Source organism: Pagrus pagrus, assembly GCF_965226575.1.
Source record: "Pagrus pagrus genome assembly, chromosome: 10".
Classification (NCBI taxonomy): domain Eukaryota; kingdom Metazoa; phylum Chordata; class Actinopteri; order Spariformes; family Sparidae; genus Pagrus; species Pagrus pagrus.
Window position 1 is genome coordinate 21,520,515 of NC_140194.1, and position 21,358 is coordinate 21,541,872.

General features: G+C 40.4%; 1 protein-coding gene across 1 annotated transcript in view; it reads left to right on the forward strand.

Annotated features, from left to right (window-relative positions):
• The first annotated feature begins 2,556 nt into the window (after positions 1–2,556).
• Positions 2,557–21,358, forward strand: part of cftr (CF transmembrane conductance regulator) — a 36,585-nt gene continuing 17,783 nt past the window's right edge. Inside the window, exons 1-13 of the mRNA XM_084363300.1 lie at positions 2,557–2,846; positions 4,193–4,303; positions 7,031–7,142; positions 8,900–9,115; positions 10,218–10,307; positions 12,162–12,325; positions 12,512–12,637; positions 13,448–13,694; positions 13,793–13,885; positions 15,220–15,396; positions 15,515–15,706; positions 19,284–19,378; positions 20,445–20,531. Coding sequence (XP_084219426.1) covers positions 2,794–2,846; positions 4,193–4,303; positions 7,031–7,142; positions 8,900–9,115; positions 10,218–10,307; positions 12,162–12,325; positions 12,512–12,637; positions 13,448–13,694; positions 13,793–13,885; positions 15,220–15,396; positions 15,515–15,706; positions 19,284–19,378; positions 20,445–20,531 — 1,763 coding nt within the window. The 5' untranslated portion in view covers positions 2,557–2,793. The remainder of the gene's footprint in view (positions 2,847–4,192; positions 4,304–7,030; positions 7,143–8,899; positions 9,116–10,217; positions 10,308–12,161; positions 12,326–12,511; positions 12,638–13,447; positions 13,695–13,792; positions 13,886–15,219; positions 15,397–15,514; positions 15,707–19,283; positions 19,379–20,444; positions 20,532–21,358) is intronic.

The window sequence follows — 21,358 nt, forward strand, 5'->3', positions numbered from 1 at the left end:
GCAGCCACACCCGACCACCTTCGGTTTATGCTAATTTGTAAGTGTGTTTTTTCCTTTTTGTTTCTTTATATGGCAAGACCAAATACTAATATGAGCTATTTTGCTAAAGCTAACAATAGACTAAAACATTTCAGACACAAAAATGAATTTGAAACTGTGGCTAATGCTAGTTAACATGAGCTAATAAACTGTTACAGCTAGACAGCTAGCTAATTTAACTGGTTAGCTGGCTTGCTAAATCACACTGTTGCCGAGGTTTGGACAGAAGCATTTGGTGTTAAACGCTGTAAATGTTTTAATTCTAGCCAGATAACTGTATATACACATATATAAAAGGTTCTGTTGGTTGAAGGCTTTTAAAGCACATGTATTTGTGCCTCATTAGACCTTCTCAGGGATGTGATTGCTTGATTGTCATTGCCTGCACATGTTTTTTTATTGCAGCTCACCTTATTAATATTACTAAATGGAGTTTTGGTGAATTTTAACTCATGCGTTTAATGATCTAGAATAAGTGCATGAAATGTGACGTATTTTATGAGTGGCATGCTATTATGATCCAAGTTTCTAATGTAAACGATGAATCAGTTTGAATTCATTGGATCTTGCTGAAGCTCAAACATGATATATGTCTAACTAACTGACCTCCTCAGATGTCATTATTTGGGCTGAAATCTTATCTGGCTGCAAAGATGGTAAATGTCCACCAGAGGTCAATCTTTCCTGTAGGAAAAGGAAAATTAACCTTCAGCCAGAGACTCAAAAGTTCAACCAAAGGTCTGACTTTGTGATTTGCTCCTCATCCGTCAGCTCCATCACAAAGCTCAGGCTCAGCTTTATTCTGCCACAGAGCCAAGTAAGAAGCAGGAAACAGAGATAGGAGTCTTTGACAAACTCATTTAATCCCTCAATTTTCATTTCAACAACAAACTGGACATGTTTAGCCACATATCGGTTTAGCAATATTAATCTGAGGATTACCTCCACTTGATATCTATCTCATAAATGCAGCACATACATTTTTGTGTGCGTCTTCAATTAAACCGGTTAAGTTGCAGTTCAGTGTCACATCCTGTCTCGTGTCCACCTGAAAACTGAATTGAAACGTATTCTCGTAAACTGCTCTGCTTTTACTTTTGGTTTAATATAAAATACTCTTGTAGATATTCCCCCAATTACGCCGGGATTATTACATGACCTGTCAGTACATGTATATTTTTGTGATGGGAATGAATCGATTAGTTGTCAAATCTTTAAATCATTTCCAACTATTTTGATATTCAATTAATCAGTTTGAGTAATTTTGTGTCACAATTCTCTGATCCCAGGTTCATATATATGAATACTTTCTGGTTCTTTGGGTTGTGGACAAAACAAGACATTTGGAAAGCGCTGATGGACATTTTTCTTTCCAAACAACTGATCCATTCATCGAGAAAATAATTGACAGGTTAACAAACACATGGAGATCAGCCCTAAACTACAGCACAGTCTCTGGAGCCAGAGAGCCGTCCTGCTCCAGTCAAACAGCTGATTGTAATTGGGACCAATTTGAGCTTAATACATATTTCTTCCAACAGATTTACAGTCCCCAGCTCCTGTCTCACAGTAACTGGCAGCGAGAGATAAGACACTCTGTGTGTTGAGATATTAAGGATCCAGGTTCTGACCACATCTTCACATTTTATCTCTGTTCCCTGCAGGAATGTCTGGAGGTTTTGATCCTCCCTCTGCTGAAACTGTCTGTAACCTGAAACTGATAAAAACAGTTTCAAGTTCATTTAGATGTCCCCGAACTGTTTCTGCTTTTTTTTGTGAATGATAGTGATGCAGCTGACTGGATTAAAATAAAAAGCCGCAGCTGAGCATGGCACTCAGAAGTCCAGTTGACTTGCAGAAGCTTCTGGGACGAGTTTAAAGTTTACAGGCTCTGACATGTTTATCTGCTCATTCATAAAGACAGAAGAAGCTGTGGAAGACTTCCTGTATGAAAGACAAAGCTCATGATATGTATTAATTATGCACATATGGGGCATAACTATTGTTTCAGATCCCTTGGCACTTGTTTGAGCCATATACCACAAACTTTTACAAAAGTTAACAAAGGGTTTTTCAAGCTCCACATCTCCCAGTTTGTAAAATACCTGTTTTGTCACATGTCAGTGATGTGAGAAGTGTACACTTGCCTTTACATGAAGGGGTTAAAATATGAGATTAAGTTATGGACATTTTAGGAATCATTATTTTGGCATATTTATCACAGCATATTTCTAAAAAGCTTTACATACAAGGGCGACAGACACTGAGGAGAGTTTGTTAAAGACGTTTCCTCTCAGTGAAATTAAAACGTAAATGATTCCCTGTTGACTTCTGGACTGCGCTGTCTTGTACATGGATCAATATCTGTCGGCAGCTGGCTTTAACTCTTCAGCTTGTTGCCACAATATGCAACCTGAGGCTCGTCGGCGTGGAAATGACGTGTGTGTCCGCACGTTTTGGCGAGCCCATAAAGGATGGACTGTCCTCTCAGTGTCGCACTGAAGGAGAGCGCAAGACAGCAGCAGCAGACAGAGCGCGTGGGACCAGATACAGATACCAGCTTTGGTTGAGGAAGATAACTGATATCATATTTTTACTGCCTGGCGCACAAAGTGGAGGATCAACCAGGCGAGCACTCTCTGTTAGTGTGTGTGTGTGTGTGTGTGCGTGTGCCACCCAGGGGACACACAAATGTGAGCGACGCGCACGAAAACGACTCAGGTGCAGAGAAACCAAACTGGCGGCGCACTTAGGATGCAGAAGTCACCAGTGGAAGATGCAAACTTCTTATCCAAATTTTTCTTCTGGTAAGACGTGTTTCGTTTCGCATCCTTAGCGTGAGGATCTGGAGCTGTCTGTGGAGGGCAAGGTGCAGCTCCCTGTTTCCTCACTGTCGCCACATCATGCTGGAGAGGAAAAGTGGGAATCCGTTGATATTGCCAATAAGTAATACGTGCTCCACTTGCTTCAGTCGGTAGTAATTATTGCGTCTAAGCGTGTCATGCGTGTGATGTCAAACTTATGGTTCGTTTTGTGAAGTATCATAAAACCTTAGAAACAATTGTGATGGTGTTCCGAAGTGTTGTCACACTGTCACGGACCGTCTTCGTGTCATGTTTATCAGAATATATGGAGATTATGATCATAGTTCACTCAGAAAGTGCCAGTGAGACGGAGGTTGTTCGCGTGATCCGTGCGTAAAATGCGCATCTGAGAGTTAAAAACTGTGCGCTTCGATGAGGTTTGTTCTAGAAAGCGCCGTCAGGTGAGTGTAGACGATCTTTGATGGTTTTGTGGAGCATGGTAAGAGTTGTAAACATCCTTACTAACTATGTAAAGTGAACAGTTCGGATTTAAACTGTGACTATAGTGACTTTTTTAATATTCCTGCACTGTCCTTCATATTTGAGGCATTTGAATCACTCAAAAATGAAATGAGGACGTCAAAGGATATATGTCCTGATATTTCCTCTCTCCTCACACTAATGGGACATCACAAAGAAAGATCCAGACACAAAAAGTGAGATGATGTAAACTGTTGCGTGTCACGGTCTTTCTTTAAACGATTAAGTCACAGGAACAAGCAAACATGTGACTGTATCTCCCCTCTCTGTCATTAGTCTGACTGTGAAACCTCATGGATTACTTATATTACAGCTCACACTAGCTCACACTCCAACACAGACCCTAATGACAAAGGCTTATCCTCTTTTATATATATTCATCCAATTATGAAATGCATTTTTAATCGTGTTTAAACTATAGTTTGGAGAGGAGTAGTAGACAGATGAGGCCAACAGATATATCGGTTAGCAGGTTCTGTTGGCTGACATTGGCCCATCACAGATATATTGGTATCTGAATATCTGTTGGCCGATGTGTGTTTACTGTTACAGCACACTTGATTACCACATTTGAGGGATCATTACAAAATATGTGTGTTTATGTATGTTTGTATAGTGTATAAGTTGGGCTCTCGAGAAAGAAAGGCTGTGCATTCCTCGTATTTCAGTGCACTTTGACTACATGTGTATCAATACAAACAGATTTTGGAGCCAATTTTTGGACTCTTTCTGTTGTTAAACTCTTAAATCCTCACTTGTAATAGATGATACCCAACAATCTCTCTAATCTGTGTTTTTTTTGTGTGCAGGTGGACGTCACCGCTGCTGAGGAAGGGCTTCAGGAAGAAGCTGCAGCTGACAGATGTTTATAAGGCTCCTTCTTTTGATCTGGCAGACAACCTCTCTGAGAGACTCGAAAGGTCTGTGCAGTCGGTCTACCTGACTCGTGCCTTTTTTTTAACTTCCCAACACACTGACTGGTAATTGTCATGCTGCAGCCCAGGCTCATTGAGAGATTTGAGCTGTGGGAGAGCAGATCAGTAGCTGACTTCTCCTGTACCGCCACCTGACAGTTCTGCATAGTGGGTTCAAAGACATCAGGTTTCATTGTAGTTTGGTTCCTTTTGAGTTAAGAAGCCGTATTGTTCATCAGTTATAAAGCAAGTTGTCTCACTTGTGTCAGTATACAGAAAACAAAGTCACATTGTAATCCTGCGTTACCCTATTGATATGTAAATCAAATTCCACCATCCAGAGTCACTTTTATATAAGCACGGTATCAAACTGCAACCATCCACCTCGTCATAAACACAGATTGTAGGTACGTCTACCCTGCACACTGTGAATCTGATACGTACGTGACCAACCTTTAATGGTGGATAAAGTCGTAGAAAAACTGCAATGTCAAAGTCTGCAGCCGTAATGTTTTTCATACTTGGCCTGCGTGTGTTTACAGTCACCATCCTTCCCTCACAGCAAACTTAAAATATGGGCTGGCATTTAAACAGGACTAGACATAAACCAAACCTGTGTGTGCCAAACAAACAACCAGCCAGAGATGATGGACAAGGTTAACTCTTCTCTCTCTACTTTCAGTTTGTCTATCTCTGCTTTCTCTCTGCACCTCTCAGGGTCTCTCTTCCCCTTCTTCACTCCCTTTTCTCAAATTAAATGATGAAGGGATTTGCTTCACTTTTTTTGGTCTTTATCATCTATGCAGCTGTCAGTCTGTTTACTTTCTGCTGCTTCTGCATTGCAGCATTCTCCTAAACAACTGAATGGGGACTTATTTTAAAATGTAAACGGAAAAAAAAGCATAAAATGGCTCCATACAACTCATCCGACATAATCCAAGTCCCCGGAAGCCTCTATATTCCACATTGATTTGAAATGACATTACTCGATACACGGTTGAGCTTGTGAACTTACTTCAGACTGGACTGCACTAACGCCTAACGCCTTAGCAGCTGCAGGGAAGATTTCAGCTTTAAAAAGATTGTAAATAATGTCTTTTCAAATCAATGTGGGATCTCAGAAATGTGTTGTGGACGACAGAACTTTACCTGACTTTCAATCAGCATGGAGGTGAGAAGATAATGACTACATTTCCTGATTTGGGTGAACTTATCCTTTAAGTTCATTACTTTTCTTCCATTTCTTCCTTTCGCTTCTTTTTCCTCTCAAACCTTTTCTTGTACTGCTCTCCTAGCACTGAGTAAATGCCACATCTTTGACACATATATTTTCCTAAAACCTGAGAGGAGTAAGATATTAACCCAAAGACTAAATAGCTGTGCGTCTTCTTTCTTTTATTTTAATTTTTTTCATCATGCCTAACAACCACGGCAGTGTCCTGCATTGGCCTCACCTCTTGGTTACCCAGGGGCCCGCGTCACGCTCAATGGTGCCAACAAGCCAGTTAATGTACGCGGGTGTTAAAAAGTCGACCTTTAGAAAGGGCCCGGTGCCCGCCGGGTGATGAATGAGCAGTGGTGGGTGATTTTGCTTTCATTATTCCGATCAGGCAAACAGCGAAGGCTTCTGGGAATGTGAACTTTACCTTGTATTACAGCATGCTGTGTACCCTCAGCCCCTTCATCACCCCATCCGATCAGCTCTGTTCACTGAGCTTTACTGGCATGAAAAAGGACTTTCAAAGGAATTAGACTTTCCAGGATTCACCTGCCCATCAGGTTGACATATGGAAGGACTGGAGCTTCTCTGTGTGCCTTAATAACCCATCAGGTTCAAGTCCAGAAGCGTCATGATGCAAGGCTAATTTTCTAACCGTTAACAACCAATACTATATCAACAATATTACACAGGGGTATTGTGGAAGTCTGCTTTTCACCCTTTTTGTTTGGACTGATCAGTAATCACCTCTGTTCAAGGATGCACCAATCACTGGCAGCAGTTCTGCTTGTTTCTAAGGCTTGGTAGAGCCCATTGTTGTTCAGCCTCAGGATATTAACACCTGTGACAGGTAAACACTTAATACTCCGTCCTCTTACTCTGTTTATGTGCTGTTCATCCTATTGGTCTCCCCTCCTTCCTTTATCTTTGTTCATCCACTTGTTCTTCCATCACTCTCCGTGAACTTGTCAGCCAAATCACCCCGGTTATAAATGACCCTCTGAGAACAATGCAGCTACTTACTGTAGCCGAAACTGTTTGCCAGGGCGGTTGTGGGAAGTTAATCCAACAGGGTAGTAACAAGGACACCAAGCTTAAAGTTACAGTAAGCAATATTTATAAGTATGTTTAGGAAAAACTACACATCACAAATGTAAAGTTCAGCATAGACAAGAGGGTCTAACAAAAATACTGAGAATACTGAGCACTGATAAATCTTCAGATCATTAGAGAAATAAACAAATAAGATGTTTATTTTCCATTCGGCATTTTACTCGTGATGTGTTTTTGTGTGTTTGTAAATAAATGCACAGCTTCTCATTCTGTGACTGAATCACCAGCCACAGTTAAGAAAGCACTCTTACAAACTAGACTGCTGGTTTGTTGCCAGAGTAGTAGTAGACAAATAGAAAAGCCACAGCCAAACTTTGCTGGCATTTGTCTTGTGGATGTGTTATTCTCCCACCCTGCCTGCACTGCTGTTTAACTGTGTTGTAACTCTGTCCTTCCTGCAGAGAATGGGACAGAGAGGTGGTGTCGGCCAAGAACCAGCCCCGGCTGTTGAGAGCGCTGGCCCGCTGCTTCCTCGGCCCTTTCGCCTTCTTTGGTGTCCTCCTCTACCTCGGGGTGAGTCTGTCGGTCTGTCAACTCTGGAGGAAGCACATTTGGCATAACTCGACCTAGGAAGTGTGGTGTTAGCTCTGCCATGATCATTGAGTTGCAGATATAAACTCATGAGTCGCATGCTCTGTTCAATGTGATGTGAGGTTTGTGTAATTTGTAGCTAAAAGCAGAGAATCAAGTTTTAATTTGAGTTGTTAATATAAAGGTTAGACGTAGATTATAGATGTGTATCATTCAAGCAATCATGTCCCAGAACACATTTCCCTTTTCAAGGTATAATATGTAACATTTCCTCATTAAAATGTCTAAAAATGACAAATCCAGAGAAATTGTAAGTTTACTCAAGGTAAAGTTAACATCAGATTATAAGTCAGACAGTGAGGAAGGAAGGCGGTGAAAGTGACTAAATGTAAAGTGACTCTGTGGATCTCCTGTGTTGTTCTTGAAGCTGGTTGCGAGATCATGTTAGCAGACTGCATTTCTAAACTAAAGTAAGCTACCGTTGCTCTCTGTTAGCTAAGCGGAGAGAGGCATTCGAAAAAAGTCCCATCCTTTGGACTGTCACAGAAAATGCAACTGGAGTCCTTCACAAAGAAATCCAAAGTCCAGAGGCAGTGAACAACTTAAACAGATTGTCCACAGGCTTGTATTTGCAACCAAGAGAGACGGGGAAGCTCTCATTTTTCGCGTCACAATACAATTCACACACAGATGGCCAATAATAAAATGATAAATACATGTAATTTACCACAAATTGTTGTCGTCAGGTCAGATAGATTTTCATCAGCAACAGTGCTCGTTTAACAGTGCAGAGAACAGCTCCCATGATACTACGCTACTTTACTAATCTTATTATTATTCTGTGGATTAACTGTTTTAGCATTTAATAAATAAATTAAAGAAATACTGAGAATTATAATGACTTACTAGAGCCTAAATTGGTGTCTAAAAGCATTCGATGTACGGTAACAAAACAAGAAAAGGCAGCAAATCATGTAATTTGTCATAGTGTAATTAGAAAATGTTTAGAATTACACTTTTACACAGATTTGTTCCTTAAATTATTGATCAGAAAGTTTAATATTCCAGTGTATGAATGCTGCCTGAGATTTATCTCACTAAAAATGAAACTATGGTCAACATTGTCACCATCAAATAATTAATGTCTAATTAAAAAACATACACTAGTATTTGATAAACATAATACCAGGTCACGACGACACTTCCCACTGTTCCCACCAATCACAGGCTGCTGTTTCACTGTATGTGGTAGCTGTTAATAGTGTTTACAGTGTTGGAGCGGTGCGGGACTGTAGAGCCACAGTGCCATGACGCACACAAACATCACAAGCATGTCGCACCACAGTGTCGCGAACCCATCTCACTGTCCCGGACTTATGGGAAGGTGGTGACAGCAGCCGTTACGTCAGTTGGTGCAGTTGGAGGTGGTTGCCATGACGACAAGAATGCCTGTTAGATGTTAAAGAGGCTGTGTGGGGGCAAACGGGAACGCTTTAGCGAAGGTTCAGTAGAAGCCAAAGAGGTTTGTGGTTGTTTGATGCTCTCAAATATTTAGCAGAATGTCGGGTATGTTACAGGTAAATTCAAAATTGCGACACTGATGTCCTCTTACAGTATATCAGGCATTTTGCTTAGCTGGACATGTCCTGATCCAGATGTGGATGTGAAAAGAAAACATTAAAAAAGTAGATCAAATCAGTTAATCGCTTCTCTTATTGTCTCCTCATCTCTTGGTGTAGGAGGCTTCCAAGACAGTGCAACCTCAGCTTCTGGGTCGCATCATCGCCTCCTTCGACCCGTTCCACGCTCCCGAGCGGAGTCAGGGATACTTCCTGGCTCTGGGTCTCTGCCTCCTATTCACTGCCCGCTTCCTCCTGCTGCAACCTGCCATCTTTGGCCTACATCACCTGGGCATGCAAATCCGCATCGCTCTTTTCAGTCTCATATACAAGAAGGTAAGAGGAGCAAAGGGTGTATTTATAGAACTGAGCCTCTCTTTATTCGTCTAAAACCCAAATCTTCCCTCACAGATTGACAGTTTTCCAACCTTATTTCTTGTTGTTAGCTTTTATTTCTCGAAGCTCTCACCAGCGATTAAAAGTAGTCCAACATCTACTCTCGTCCAGCCTCTTGCTCGGTCACTGTGTCTTTTTCTCTTCTTAGCTTCTCATGTCAGTGTCTTCTTTGGTCTGTTGCCCCCTGTGCAATCGTTGTAATCACCTGTAGTCCCCCCAGTACTCCGAGCTCCCAGTCCAGTCCGGACAGAGTTGGCTAGCTGCAGGGCAAACTGAACTAACTCGCTAACAGCAGCCACAGGTAGCAGCAGTTGGCTGTTACTTTAGCAACAAGTAAAGCTTTTTGTCCATCAGAACACTCCATAAATCACTGAGATTTGAGGCAGAGCAACCAGAGGACATCAGGCAAAACCTGAAAACATTTTCTACATAAAATATGATATGTAGTGTGTGATGTACAGTAGTCCAGCGTTATGTACTTCTTGCTGGAGATTGTACCTTCTCACCCAAGTTACACAGTGCAAGAACAGACATTCGGGGTACAGAGTGCGAATAACAGAGGCACAATCCTCCCCATTACAAGCCAATGTTATTTTCAGGTAAAATAGTTGCGTAGTTGTGTTTGAATGACAGTAAAAGTACAATTTTTGACTCGGAAATGTTGTGGAGGTCATGTGTAAAGTCTGAAAACACTGTGGCCTTTTTCTCTGATTACGCCTGAATCGAACACTTGACACTTGAAGTCACTGCTGTAACAACCAGTTGTTGGTACAAAACAGCTCAACCCAGCTGATAAGATAGTAGGACAGTTGTGTGTGAGCATTTGTCAGCTAGTTTTCTTCTGTTGTTATTAAGATAAGACAGAATGATCAGCTGAATGCTTTCAACTTGTTTAGCATGCATGACTGATTGTTTGTGTCCCACATGTGGAGGTCCTGTAGAGGCATGGCAGCCTGGTATCAAAGCGTGGTCCTCTCAACCGATTCACTTTCTCCCTTTGTGATTTAACTGACCCCTGACCTTTGACCTTTGACCTTTTCAGACTCTGAAGCTGTCCAGCCGGGTCTTGGATAAAATCAGCACTGGTCAGCTGGTCAGTCTGATGTCAGCCCACCTCAACAAGCTGGATGAGGTGAGAAAACTCGAGCCTTTTGTGAAATTACATACAATTTTTTTGTTTTTTCGTTCATTTTACATTCCCAAAAACCACTAATCTCTGTAATCACTGGCAATTTAAATGCTCCAAATCCAAATGTAAGGTACCTGTCATATACTGGCTGAGTTGCAGCTCCAAGAAACACATACATCTTACTTTACTTTAAATTATTTTCCACAGGAATGAAAAACTTTCAGATTAAAACCAGTGAAGCATGAATATAAGATTGATATATAAACTCTGGGCTCCTGCTAATGGTGAAACTAAGCTAATAAAAATGTTTTACACCAGTGTACACTATGGAGATGTGTGATTTACAGGAAAAATATGTTTTCAAGTACAGAACCTTTGAAACCGACTGTTGGGTGTGAATTGCATCCCATTGTTTGCGTACAAAAGTCAAGTCACTATATATCAAAGGAACAATCCAGTAGTTTTCCACTCAAGAGTAGCTGGGAGAAAGTTTTTGTCTCTACAGGAAGGATGAGGGAAAAGAGAACTGACAGCTCACACCCTCCCTGACTTCAGAGAGCGTCTGTCTTATGACCAAACACCTTCATACTGAGGGACAATTAGAGGAATATAGACCTAGAACAATACACAGACATAAACAAACACAATTAGGGTTGTGTATCCAAACAGAGTATTCTGTAATTGTGATTTGGTGTTGAAAAACACATTTCTGAATGCAAGCCAACAAAGCAGGAGGGTGTGTGTGTGTGTGTGCTGAACTCAGTCTTGCCTCGGGTCCCACTGAGGCGTTGAATGTGAAAACACCCTGCAACCTGCTTTGAGACAATTATCACCTGGCTTGGATGTGGCTTGGCCCAACGCACCACTCTCTTCTTATAATGACTGGTTAGAGTTACATTATTTGGTCGTGTGTGTGTACGAGTTGATTCCCTTGTAGGCGAGTGGATGAAAGGGAGCTGTGAGTTTCTCACCTACAGTACAGCTCAGGTTCATCAGCACAGTTGCTGATTGGATAAAAGTAGATTCCTCAAAAGTTTGTTTGATACTTTGTGTCTTTCATGACTATTTCTCCGGTTGCTTTTCTGCTTTCATACTTTTGATGCTGTCCTTAGTGTGTTCAGTCATTGTTATTGTGCATTTATTCATTCCTCTGCACTATTAACTACTTTTAACTATTGCAAAACATTATCAACATAACAAGATAACTCAGTAAGTAATCCTGCAAGAGTTCCCTGTGGTAAACCCTGCACTCTGACCTCATCGAGGTATATGAAGACGTGTCTCATTGTGCGGACACCAGTGTGCCACAGTTGTTGCGATGGCTTTTCTTTTACCACAGGATAGGTTCAGTAATACTCAAAACATGTAGTATGCTTTTAATATCACATCCTCACTCCTCCAGTCAGTTTAGATTCTCTGCAGTTCTAAATTATTCAGTTAGTGAGAAAAAAACATATTTTTAATCTTAATTTTATCAGATTTTCCATAGAAACTGTTGCAAATGATGGAGCATAATACACACATCACACGGAGGTGCAAATACTCATATAATAGCCTTGCAAAGCATAACTTACTGTACGGTCTACCTGTATGCTCAATATGTTCCAGTCATGTCTTCACATAAATATGATTAAATACACAGTTTCTGTTTGATGCTAGCATAGGTAACTGTTTCCCTTTGAGGCACATGACTAAGTTTATTTTGCTCATGTTGATCTAAGCTGACTACAGTCCTTTGCTAACCATATAAAACCAGCTTTCAAGACTATAGTAGTGATTGTATTCCTTGAACCAGACCTTTGACCTCTCTAGTTACCCTATGTATATTACTGTCTTCTCTGTGTATGTTTATTCCAGAGTTTAGGTCTGGCCCACTTTGTATGGATCACTCCCCTGCAGTGTATACTGTGTGTGGGTCTGATATGGGAGCTGATCGAGGTGAATGGCTTCTGCGCGTTGGCAGCTCTGACTCTGCTGGGCATCATCCAGGCCTGGCTCACACAGAAGATGGGACCACATCGGTGAGGAAGCACAACCACACATCCACTCTCTTTATATCATTTATATCAGTTAGGGGTGTCAATCGAGCTTTCAGTTTCGATCACTGAATTTGAACATGTTACATGTTTCTGTTTGTGTATACAGAAACCTGCATCTCTGATGCTGCTGCTGTAAGGTGGTAATGTAAAACTGTGTCCTGCAAACAGGGTGGAGCGAGGAGGGATGATCAACCGCCGCCTGGCTCTCACTTCAGAGATCGTGGAGAACATCCACTCTGTGAAGGCGTATGGTTGGGAAGAGGTGATGGAGACCATCATCAAAAACATCCGGCAGTAAGACACCAACACACACAACAACTGTACAGAAGAAACATTTCCTGAGGCTATTTTCTATTCTTTTAATTCCCAAGTTTACCTTAGTTTACTCATATTTGCTTCATGGCTGACGACAACAATATATCTGTTGGTTATATCAAAAATAGATGAACAAAAAGTGTTGTCATTTGATAGTTGGGTATAAGTGGGCTTAATAAAACTGTTTCTGTCCTTCAACACTACTGTTGAAGTGGACAGCAGCATCGCTCTAGTTATACGTACGTTCACATACAGTATATTCCTAATCTTTTAAGTCATCCATTTCTCAAGTATCTCTTTTACACAGCATGGATATACTGTATTAAACTGAACTGAGAAGGGAAAAAGAAGAAGCAAGAGATGGAGACTGTACTTTGACTGTACAGTAGAAATGGAGTCAACCTGGTGCTATAGTTGAGAGAAAGATGTTAGAACATGTGGCAGAACCACGCTGGCTTCGCTGGTGGATGTCGGAGCCAGAATCATGATTGCTGTAATTGACAAGTACAATAAACATATGAGAAAGAGTTTTGGTGTCATGGTGCAGAAATATGTTGATAAGTATCAGAGCTAACGCAGAGCCACCAAGGCTTCACATTAACTGATAAAAGCAGCTGCAAACACTGACATGCTGTTTTACCAAAATTCCTTTTTGGCTGTTGGTTGCTTTCTAACAATGATTTCCATGCCACCATGTTTATGAAACTTCCTCTGCCAGACTAAATGCAAACTGAAATTTCTTCTGAAAACTGAAAAACCTTTTTGTTCACACTTCCTGTCCCTCCTCAGGGACGAGATGACGCTGACGAGGAAGATAGGTTCTCTGCGTTACTTCTACAGCGCCTCATACTTCTTTTCCGCCATCTTGGTCATCGTGTCTGCCATCGTGCCGCACGCTCTCAGTAAAGGCATCATCCTTCGTCGTATTTTCACCACAGCCTCCTACTGCATGGTGCTGAGAATGACGCTGACTCGCCAGCTGCCAGGATCCATCCAGATGTGGTACGACACACTGGCACTGATCAAGAAGATAGAGGTGAGTCAGAAAGGTCAAAATATCCAGTCCAGCATCCAGCAGTACATAATAAATGTATGTTTAACACTGTTGTACCTCCCTTTGTTTCTTTTCTCCAGGAATTCCTGATGAAGGAAGAATACAGAGTCCTGGAGTACAACCTGACCACCACCGAACTGGAGCTGGTGAACGTGTCTGCATCCTGGGACGAGGTTTGTTCGTCTCTGTGTGTCAAAAAATTAATGAGACAAATAACTTTAACAGAACATTTATACAAAATACTGTATGATTACTGTTGCGTTTTCTGCACCAGGTGAGAACAATGTTACCTAAATGCAAGTAACACCAAAAATAAAAACACCGACATCCCCATTATTGCAAATCTCAGTTTGGCTTGATGGTAATAAAAATAGAAGCCTGTTAACTGATCCTTATCTCAAATGTCAATAACATCCAGCATCAGTGAGGTTACAGTACATTTACTGTAAGAGAGTAAAGAAGTTAACGTTCCCACAACCCCTAAATCCACCATGCACTACAGGTATAATAGTTAACTCCTCACCATCACAGGGAGAGAGGGTGGTATAATCTTATCTATAGGCAGAGGCTGTAAACTAAGTCTAACAGGTGTGATTCATTGACCACCCGACACCGTGAGAAAACCAACATCCAACTGTGTTTTTTTCCGTTACTTTGCATAATTAATTATCTCAGTGTCGTCACCAAACTTTGCCTTTGCTGGGAACGCTCTGAATCTCCCTTTGAGATTCAGAGTTGTGTTCATCACCTAATTCCCAGATTCTCCTCTTGCCTTCTCCTCTTCCTGGAATGTGCCATTCGCAGATGAATGGGAGGGGTGTTGCCTTTCTTTACTGCTGACAGCATGTACGTCAGCTCATTAGAATGAGAATCGCACAGACAAACGTATACAAACCACAGCAAGTCCCGGCATTAGAGGAACGGTGACCCATAAAATGTCACAAGGGGTCAATGATTAAGCCGGCGAGTCAAGCAGAGTTCCCCTTTTCTAACATTGAGATGTGTCAGCCATTAATCTTTACAGAGGCAGTGACAGATGAGGTGAAATAAGGCCATTGTGAGACTTTGGAGAATCTCTTGTTTCTCACAGCAGTTTGGCCTGGTGTCACCTCCTGAAAGCACAGCATGACGGACACACTCACTCAGCCCTGAACAGGCAGTTATGTAAACTAAACGTAAAACACTAATCGGGTACATGCCATGCACGCAGTCACACACAGAATAATGTATAGTAAAGCATAGTATTGTACAGTGTTTTACAGAATTTTATAGTGTGTTGTAAACCCCTGGGTTGTTTTTTTGAGGTTGAGTTCTATTTATATTAGATATTAGAGATCATGTTAAATCTGTATTAAAAGTCAAGAGTGAATATTTGATAATAAACATGGTATTCACAGGCAAATTGTTTGTTTCAATCTACCTTAGAGAAAATGGCTTAATATAAATAATATGTTTTATACAGCCTTTAGTTCTCATTAAGTGAAGACTGTAATGTTGAACTCTGCAGGGCATTGGTGAGCTGTTTGAGAAGATCAAGCAGGAGAACAAGGCAAACGGACACATGAACGGTGACGCTGGCCTCTTCTTCACTAACCTCTACGTCACACCTGTCCTCAAAAACATCAGCCTGTACCTGGAGAAGGGAAAGATGCTGGCAGTGGCTGGATCCACTGGTTCAGGAAAGGTACATCAAAGACATCAGTGTTTCTAGAAACAATGCCGAATCTGCATGTGTTACGGAGTCAGTCTACTGTCAAATGTTACAAATGAGGTGTAACAACATTTTTAACCATTCCCTCCAGAGTTCCCTGCTCATGATGATCCTGGGAGAGTTGGTGCCATCCGAGGGTAAAATCAGACACAGCGGTCGAATCTCCTTCTCGCCCCAGACTTCATGGATCATGCCGGGGACGATTCGAGACAACATCCTGTTTGGCCTGACCTACGACGAGTACCGCTACACCTCGGTCATCAAGGCCTGCCAGCTGGAGGAGGTAGCTTCACTTTATCAAACTTCATCAACTTTTTGTTTCTTTACATCTTCTGTTCTGCAGATGAAGTGGATTTCTGTAGGTATGTTTAGCACCTCATTACGTCTGAGAAATTCAGTCACTTTAAATCTGTGAAAGAGATTAACAAGTATATATCGCTATTGAAATATTTCTTTAGTTACAAATAACTTTTCTCTGGTAAATTCATCTCTGCCAGCTTCTCTCTTTCGTTGGACTGATGCTCTCTGCTCAGTTGTCTGTTTGGAGCCTCTGCGAGGCGTCAAGTAGGTTCAGGTTTCCCCAGGCCACATTTGCTCCATTATGTCCCTCACACACACAAAGACGGACATACTTGCACATTCTCTGCCTCTCACAGTGATACACAACCACACACACTCGCACTCTCATAAGCCTCAGTGTTGAGTGACGGCCCCTCAGCAGAATAATGTCTCCTCTGTTGCCATGGAAATCTGTCGTTATGTCACTGGGATGGAATATGAGCTTATTGGTTCCCAGTGACAGAAACTTTAACAGACAAGCAGTTTTATGGACAAACTGTCAGTCCTGTGTGCGTGTTAGATCTGTGATTCAATATTAAACCTTGGGTTGGTAAGTTATCTTAGAAGCATTTTTTGTCGTATTTGTTGAAAATCTCCTGACATCCCGACAACAAATCAAATGCTCTGACAAATAAAAGAAAAGAAATCCAGTATATGTGGCTGTTGCAGATGGGACATATAATCAAATTATTATTATTGTAAACCTATCTTTGGAATATTAAATAATGAAAATATAGTACACTACAGTGATGTAATACATTGAGAAATGGACTGTCAAATATTTGAACTACCACAACTATTTAAAAACTGAAGATCAAATTCTTGGAGTCAGGGATGTACAAGTTTATGCTAATAAATCAGTGACATTTTTTTAATCATGTTGAAATCCTACATACACTTGTTTGGATTATTTATACTGAAATCAATGCAGCGGCTCCTGCAGAGGGTGACACCATCATATTTATTTACTACCACCCCCCATCTCCTGTGGCAGTGACAGCACCTCAGTGGTTTTGACAAAAACACAACATATTGTCACAACAAACAAAGCTGGCATGCAATATTGACATCTCCATGTCTCCATTTTGCCTTTGAGGGGAGGCGTCAAACTCTGGCATGAGGCATCAGTGAAACTGAAACAACAAAAGCAGTCCTGCTGTATACTGTATGGAAATGACGAGAATGACAGGAAGTGTTGAGGCGATTCCTCCGAAGTTTTGCCTCTAAAATGAAAGCTTACCTTCACACAGTGTTGAGGCTGATGCATTGTTTGGGTTAGGGTTGCCATGTTAAGTGATTGCTGGCATTGCAGTAGGTACATTTTAAAATTATTTAAGATAAAAAATGTTGATGCAAAAAACAATTCTTATTTAAAGGCACAATCTTTGTCAATATTTCTAATCAAATACATTTAAGGTTTTCTCTGATATTTGCATTTTTTGTTTTCTAAAATGATACTGACTTAAAATATTCACATCTTAAACTGCAGTGTTTACAGTACTCATGTAACACCTGTCAATCAATCTTGAGTTTTTCATTTTTTTTGTGTTGGGGCAACTGATTTGTTTGTGGTCACAAATTGTGCCTCTTAAAAACCTTGGTATTTATCGACTGATATAATTTACAATTACATTTTCAGTCGCTCGTCAATAAGATGTTCAGCAGTAAAAGCTTTAGTAATTTTGGGGCTGGATGATATAATCTTTAAAAATTAATAAAATAGTTGGCTGTAATGCACCTTAACACTGGTTGCCACCCGGAAAAGCAGGAGAAGAAGATGTAGTAACTAGCTAGCTAGCTACTACCACAGATATCTCTGAGACTTTCGATAAAGAATCATCAGTAATGTGGATATAATGACTATAATGAAGTATTAGAATAAGTACAACAGTCTGGTAAGTTCAGAAAATTACACCACTTTACTGTAATGCAGCCTTTAAAACCAGGAAAGACAACACTTATGCCATATCGAAATATAACGATATTCAAATTCTAAGACAATATATAGCCTCATATCAAGATAACGATATAATGTTCATGCAGAAGTAATTTTCAAGTAAAATAAAAGGATTCAAAGGTTACCAGTAGCTTCTAAAAATACCAATTCTTAACACTAATCCTCTTTGCTCTGTCTTACCAATCACTTCAAGAAGGTAGAGATGACTCAACATGAGGAAAGAAAGTGCTCATAGGATTTTCTACTTTAGGAAAAAATCCCCAAGGCAACCCTGTCAGACAGGAGTGACAACTGGAGCTGATTTCTCCAGACAGAGACGAGGCGTTTAGTGGGCCTGTGACTGTAATTCCTCACTATTGTTGCGCCCTGAAGCACCAGACAGACTGCCGTGGGTGGTCCTCCCACTGTAAACTCATCTGTAGCCTCCTCCAGCCTCTTGCTGCTGACCCAGCAGGTGCTTTTTGTTCACAGCGAGACACACAACATGCGTTTTTATCATGCTGCCTTATTTTACAAGCTGTTAAACAACATGTTAACTTGATTCCCTATGCACTCCTGTCAGGACAGCGGAAGCTGCCGTTAAAAAGGTAGGAAGTTTTAATGATGATAAACGTGTGCTGTCCTCATTGGTGTGGGCGTCTGTTTTCATTATCAGTAACCACCAATAATGCACTATATGTCTCTACCTGTGACATCCTTCATGTGCTCATCCAATCTGTGGTTTGTGCTTTTCGTGTGGTTTGAACTTGACAATGAATCTGTGTCCACGTGAACATAAAAAACTTGCCAGGTAAAAGTCATTTACAGGACTGTGTTTTGGTGCTTTGGTGTTTGGACATACTTTGTTGAATTTTACATTGCTAAAATATGTTATCTAAAAAAAATAACTTTTTAAGGTTATTTTAAGGGTACAGTTTCATTAAACTGCGGAAAAAAATGCCTTTTTTTTTGCAAATCAGTAAACTAAGACTTTTTTATGTACCGTTTCAAGCTGCTGCTAGTGTGTTTTCCATGCAATAACGGTTTCATTTCCTTTCCCAGAATACATTGGAAAGTCACCAGATTGCAAAGATCATCTTGACACTAAATATTTGCACAAACAACACCTTGAATAAAACATGACGAAGGACTTTTTAGCCATTTTCACTTTTAGCTAAGAGTCTCTTAGGTTGACACAACAACATAGTGTGAACCTCTTCAGCAATGCAGGAAGTTGACATCACATAAGAGGAAACTAGAAACAAATGGATTTAGATCATTAAGGAGTAAAAACTAAATAAGCTGGAGCACTAAAGGACGACAAGATGAGAACCTCACACAAGAGGAATAAGAAACCGATTAATAGATTAAGAACAGTAAAAGAATACTCGACTAAGAAGAGTAAAATAAATTACAAGAGGGTGGAAAGGAAAAGCAGAAGTGAACAGAGATGTAAAATATTTTATATTAATATTTTGCTTTTTCGTCAACCTCTCAGCTGTTACACAGACCATCTTGCTAATGTACTGTATTAAAGGTGATGACGTATGTGTTTGCCCTGCTGACCCCTTGTTTTCCTCTCCAGGACTTCGCCTTGCTGCCTGAGAAAGACAAGACGCTCCTCATCGAAGGAGGGGTGACCCTCAGCGGCGGTCAAAGGGCTCGCCTCGGCCTGGCCAGGTACTTCCTGTCACTACTGAGCATCTGTCAGCATGCCTCATTCACTCCCTTTTATCTGTCAGCGAAGACCACTTCTACACATTAGTCATAATTACAGTCATTGCAAAACAACATGGCCACATAAAGGTTGCACAAAGGATTAAAAATAGAACATGATTGCGGTTTTGAGTCATATTCCTAATTGATGAGGAGATAATTATAGGAAGTAGTGTGTTGTTTTTTTTAGAGATCATCAATTTTAGAATCTGTGGTATCTGTGGTATAGAGCAAGCATATTAAATGCTACATTGCATGAATCAAAGATACTAACTGACTGAAGAATACTCCAGACAGCCTTTTTCCCTTCACTTCTGCAACTTTAATCAATGTTAGTGGTCTGCATAGACTGTAGTTCACGATCACTGAATCAAAACATCAATTTCAGGGCCGTAAACTCATCATCATTATCAATATCGTCATTACCAGCACTTCCAACGTAAGAGGTTCCACTCCAAGCCAATAAAAACATCTACTAAACAACTTGTACAAGTATTTCAGATGTTATGTCCTTGGCAATGCTTCAAGTCTCAGTATTGGTTCCCAACGGTGTAAAAAATCAAAACTCTACTGTACATAATAATAACCTGCCATCACTTATCATTCTTATATCTTTGTCTGCAAGCACAGACTACTACTATGTGTTTTATGTTGTCTGGTTGTAATGACGAGTGCTTTTACGGCCTCAGTAGAGCTTTATTACTCCATTAAATCTGTGTGTAGATTACAGACACTCTCATATTCCCATGCATTATTTATTGGTTTAGTGTCCTGGCATCAATTTGTTGCCACTCTTTGGTTATTAGCTTCTGCCGTCACTGTAAACACTCACTGGAATTGATTTATTCTCACAGGGACCCAACTTCCTCATTTATACCACTTTGATCTTCTCTTTCTGTGTCTATTGTTTCCGTTTTCTCTATTTTCTCTTTTTAATCTTAACATTTTTGTTGTATCTTAACGGTGAACATTCTAACCTTTTCTTTGCCTCCCTTTTACTCTCTGACTCACTGTGTGTTTTCTCCCTCAGGGCTGTGTATAAAGATGCAGACCTCTACCTGCTGGATGCACCTTTCACCCACCTGGACATCGTCACAGAGAAAGAGATCTTTGAGAAGTGTGTATCCCAACAGAGAGTCTTTCATGTGGAGGAGGTGGGGGGTGGTTGAGCTAAAGTTTAAGGTCAAGGTTATCTCTTGTTGTGTCAGACACACTCGGGTTGATGGTGGTGAGTTACGGCTGCTTCATCACACTGTAACCTTTTCAGGAAATGGGATTTTTTTTAAGGGAAATATCCTTTGATGAAATAAGGAGTTTGGAAATCTTCCAAAGGGAAGAATCAGGCAAAATCACTCTTGTAGTCAAAGTCTGATCATAGGTATGTTAATAAGAACATACAGTAGCTTGTTTAATTCAAGTGCTGGTTTTGCTTTAAAAATTTGACACATCACTTTGTCTTTTATTCTTGATTTTAGCATCTACTCATTTGTTTGTCAGGCTTTGTTTAAAAAAACAGAAGTATGTAGGGTAACATTTTATAATAGCCGTCTTTAATAAATGGTAAATTTATAGCTAATTTAACTTCAGTTAATAGTTATTTTACGGAAGCCCTGAGGGGCAGGTGAGGTTTTTTTTCTTCTTGTGATCCATTTTCCAAGTCTGAAGTCTATGTTTATGACTTGAGAACTGAAAACACATGATGTTTTTTGTTTTTTTTTAAGGAGAAAAGAAATGTCCTTGTGTGAAACTTAGTGAAAAAAATTTTTTTTACACCAGTTCTCAAGTCATAAACTCAAGAGAGAAAGCAATGAAATGCTTCAGAAACATTTTATAAACATTTATATTGCTTGATAAGTGGTTTCTAAAGTATTTCATTGTTTGTTAAAAACAAAATAGCTATCAACTAGTTTACATAGCCATAACTTTACCATTTTTTAACGCTGC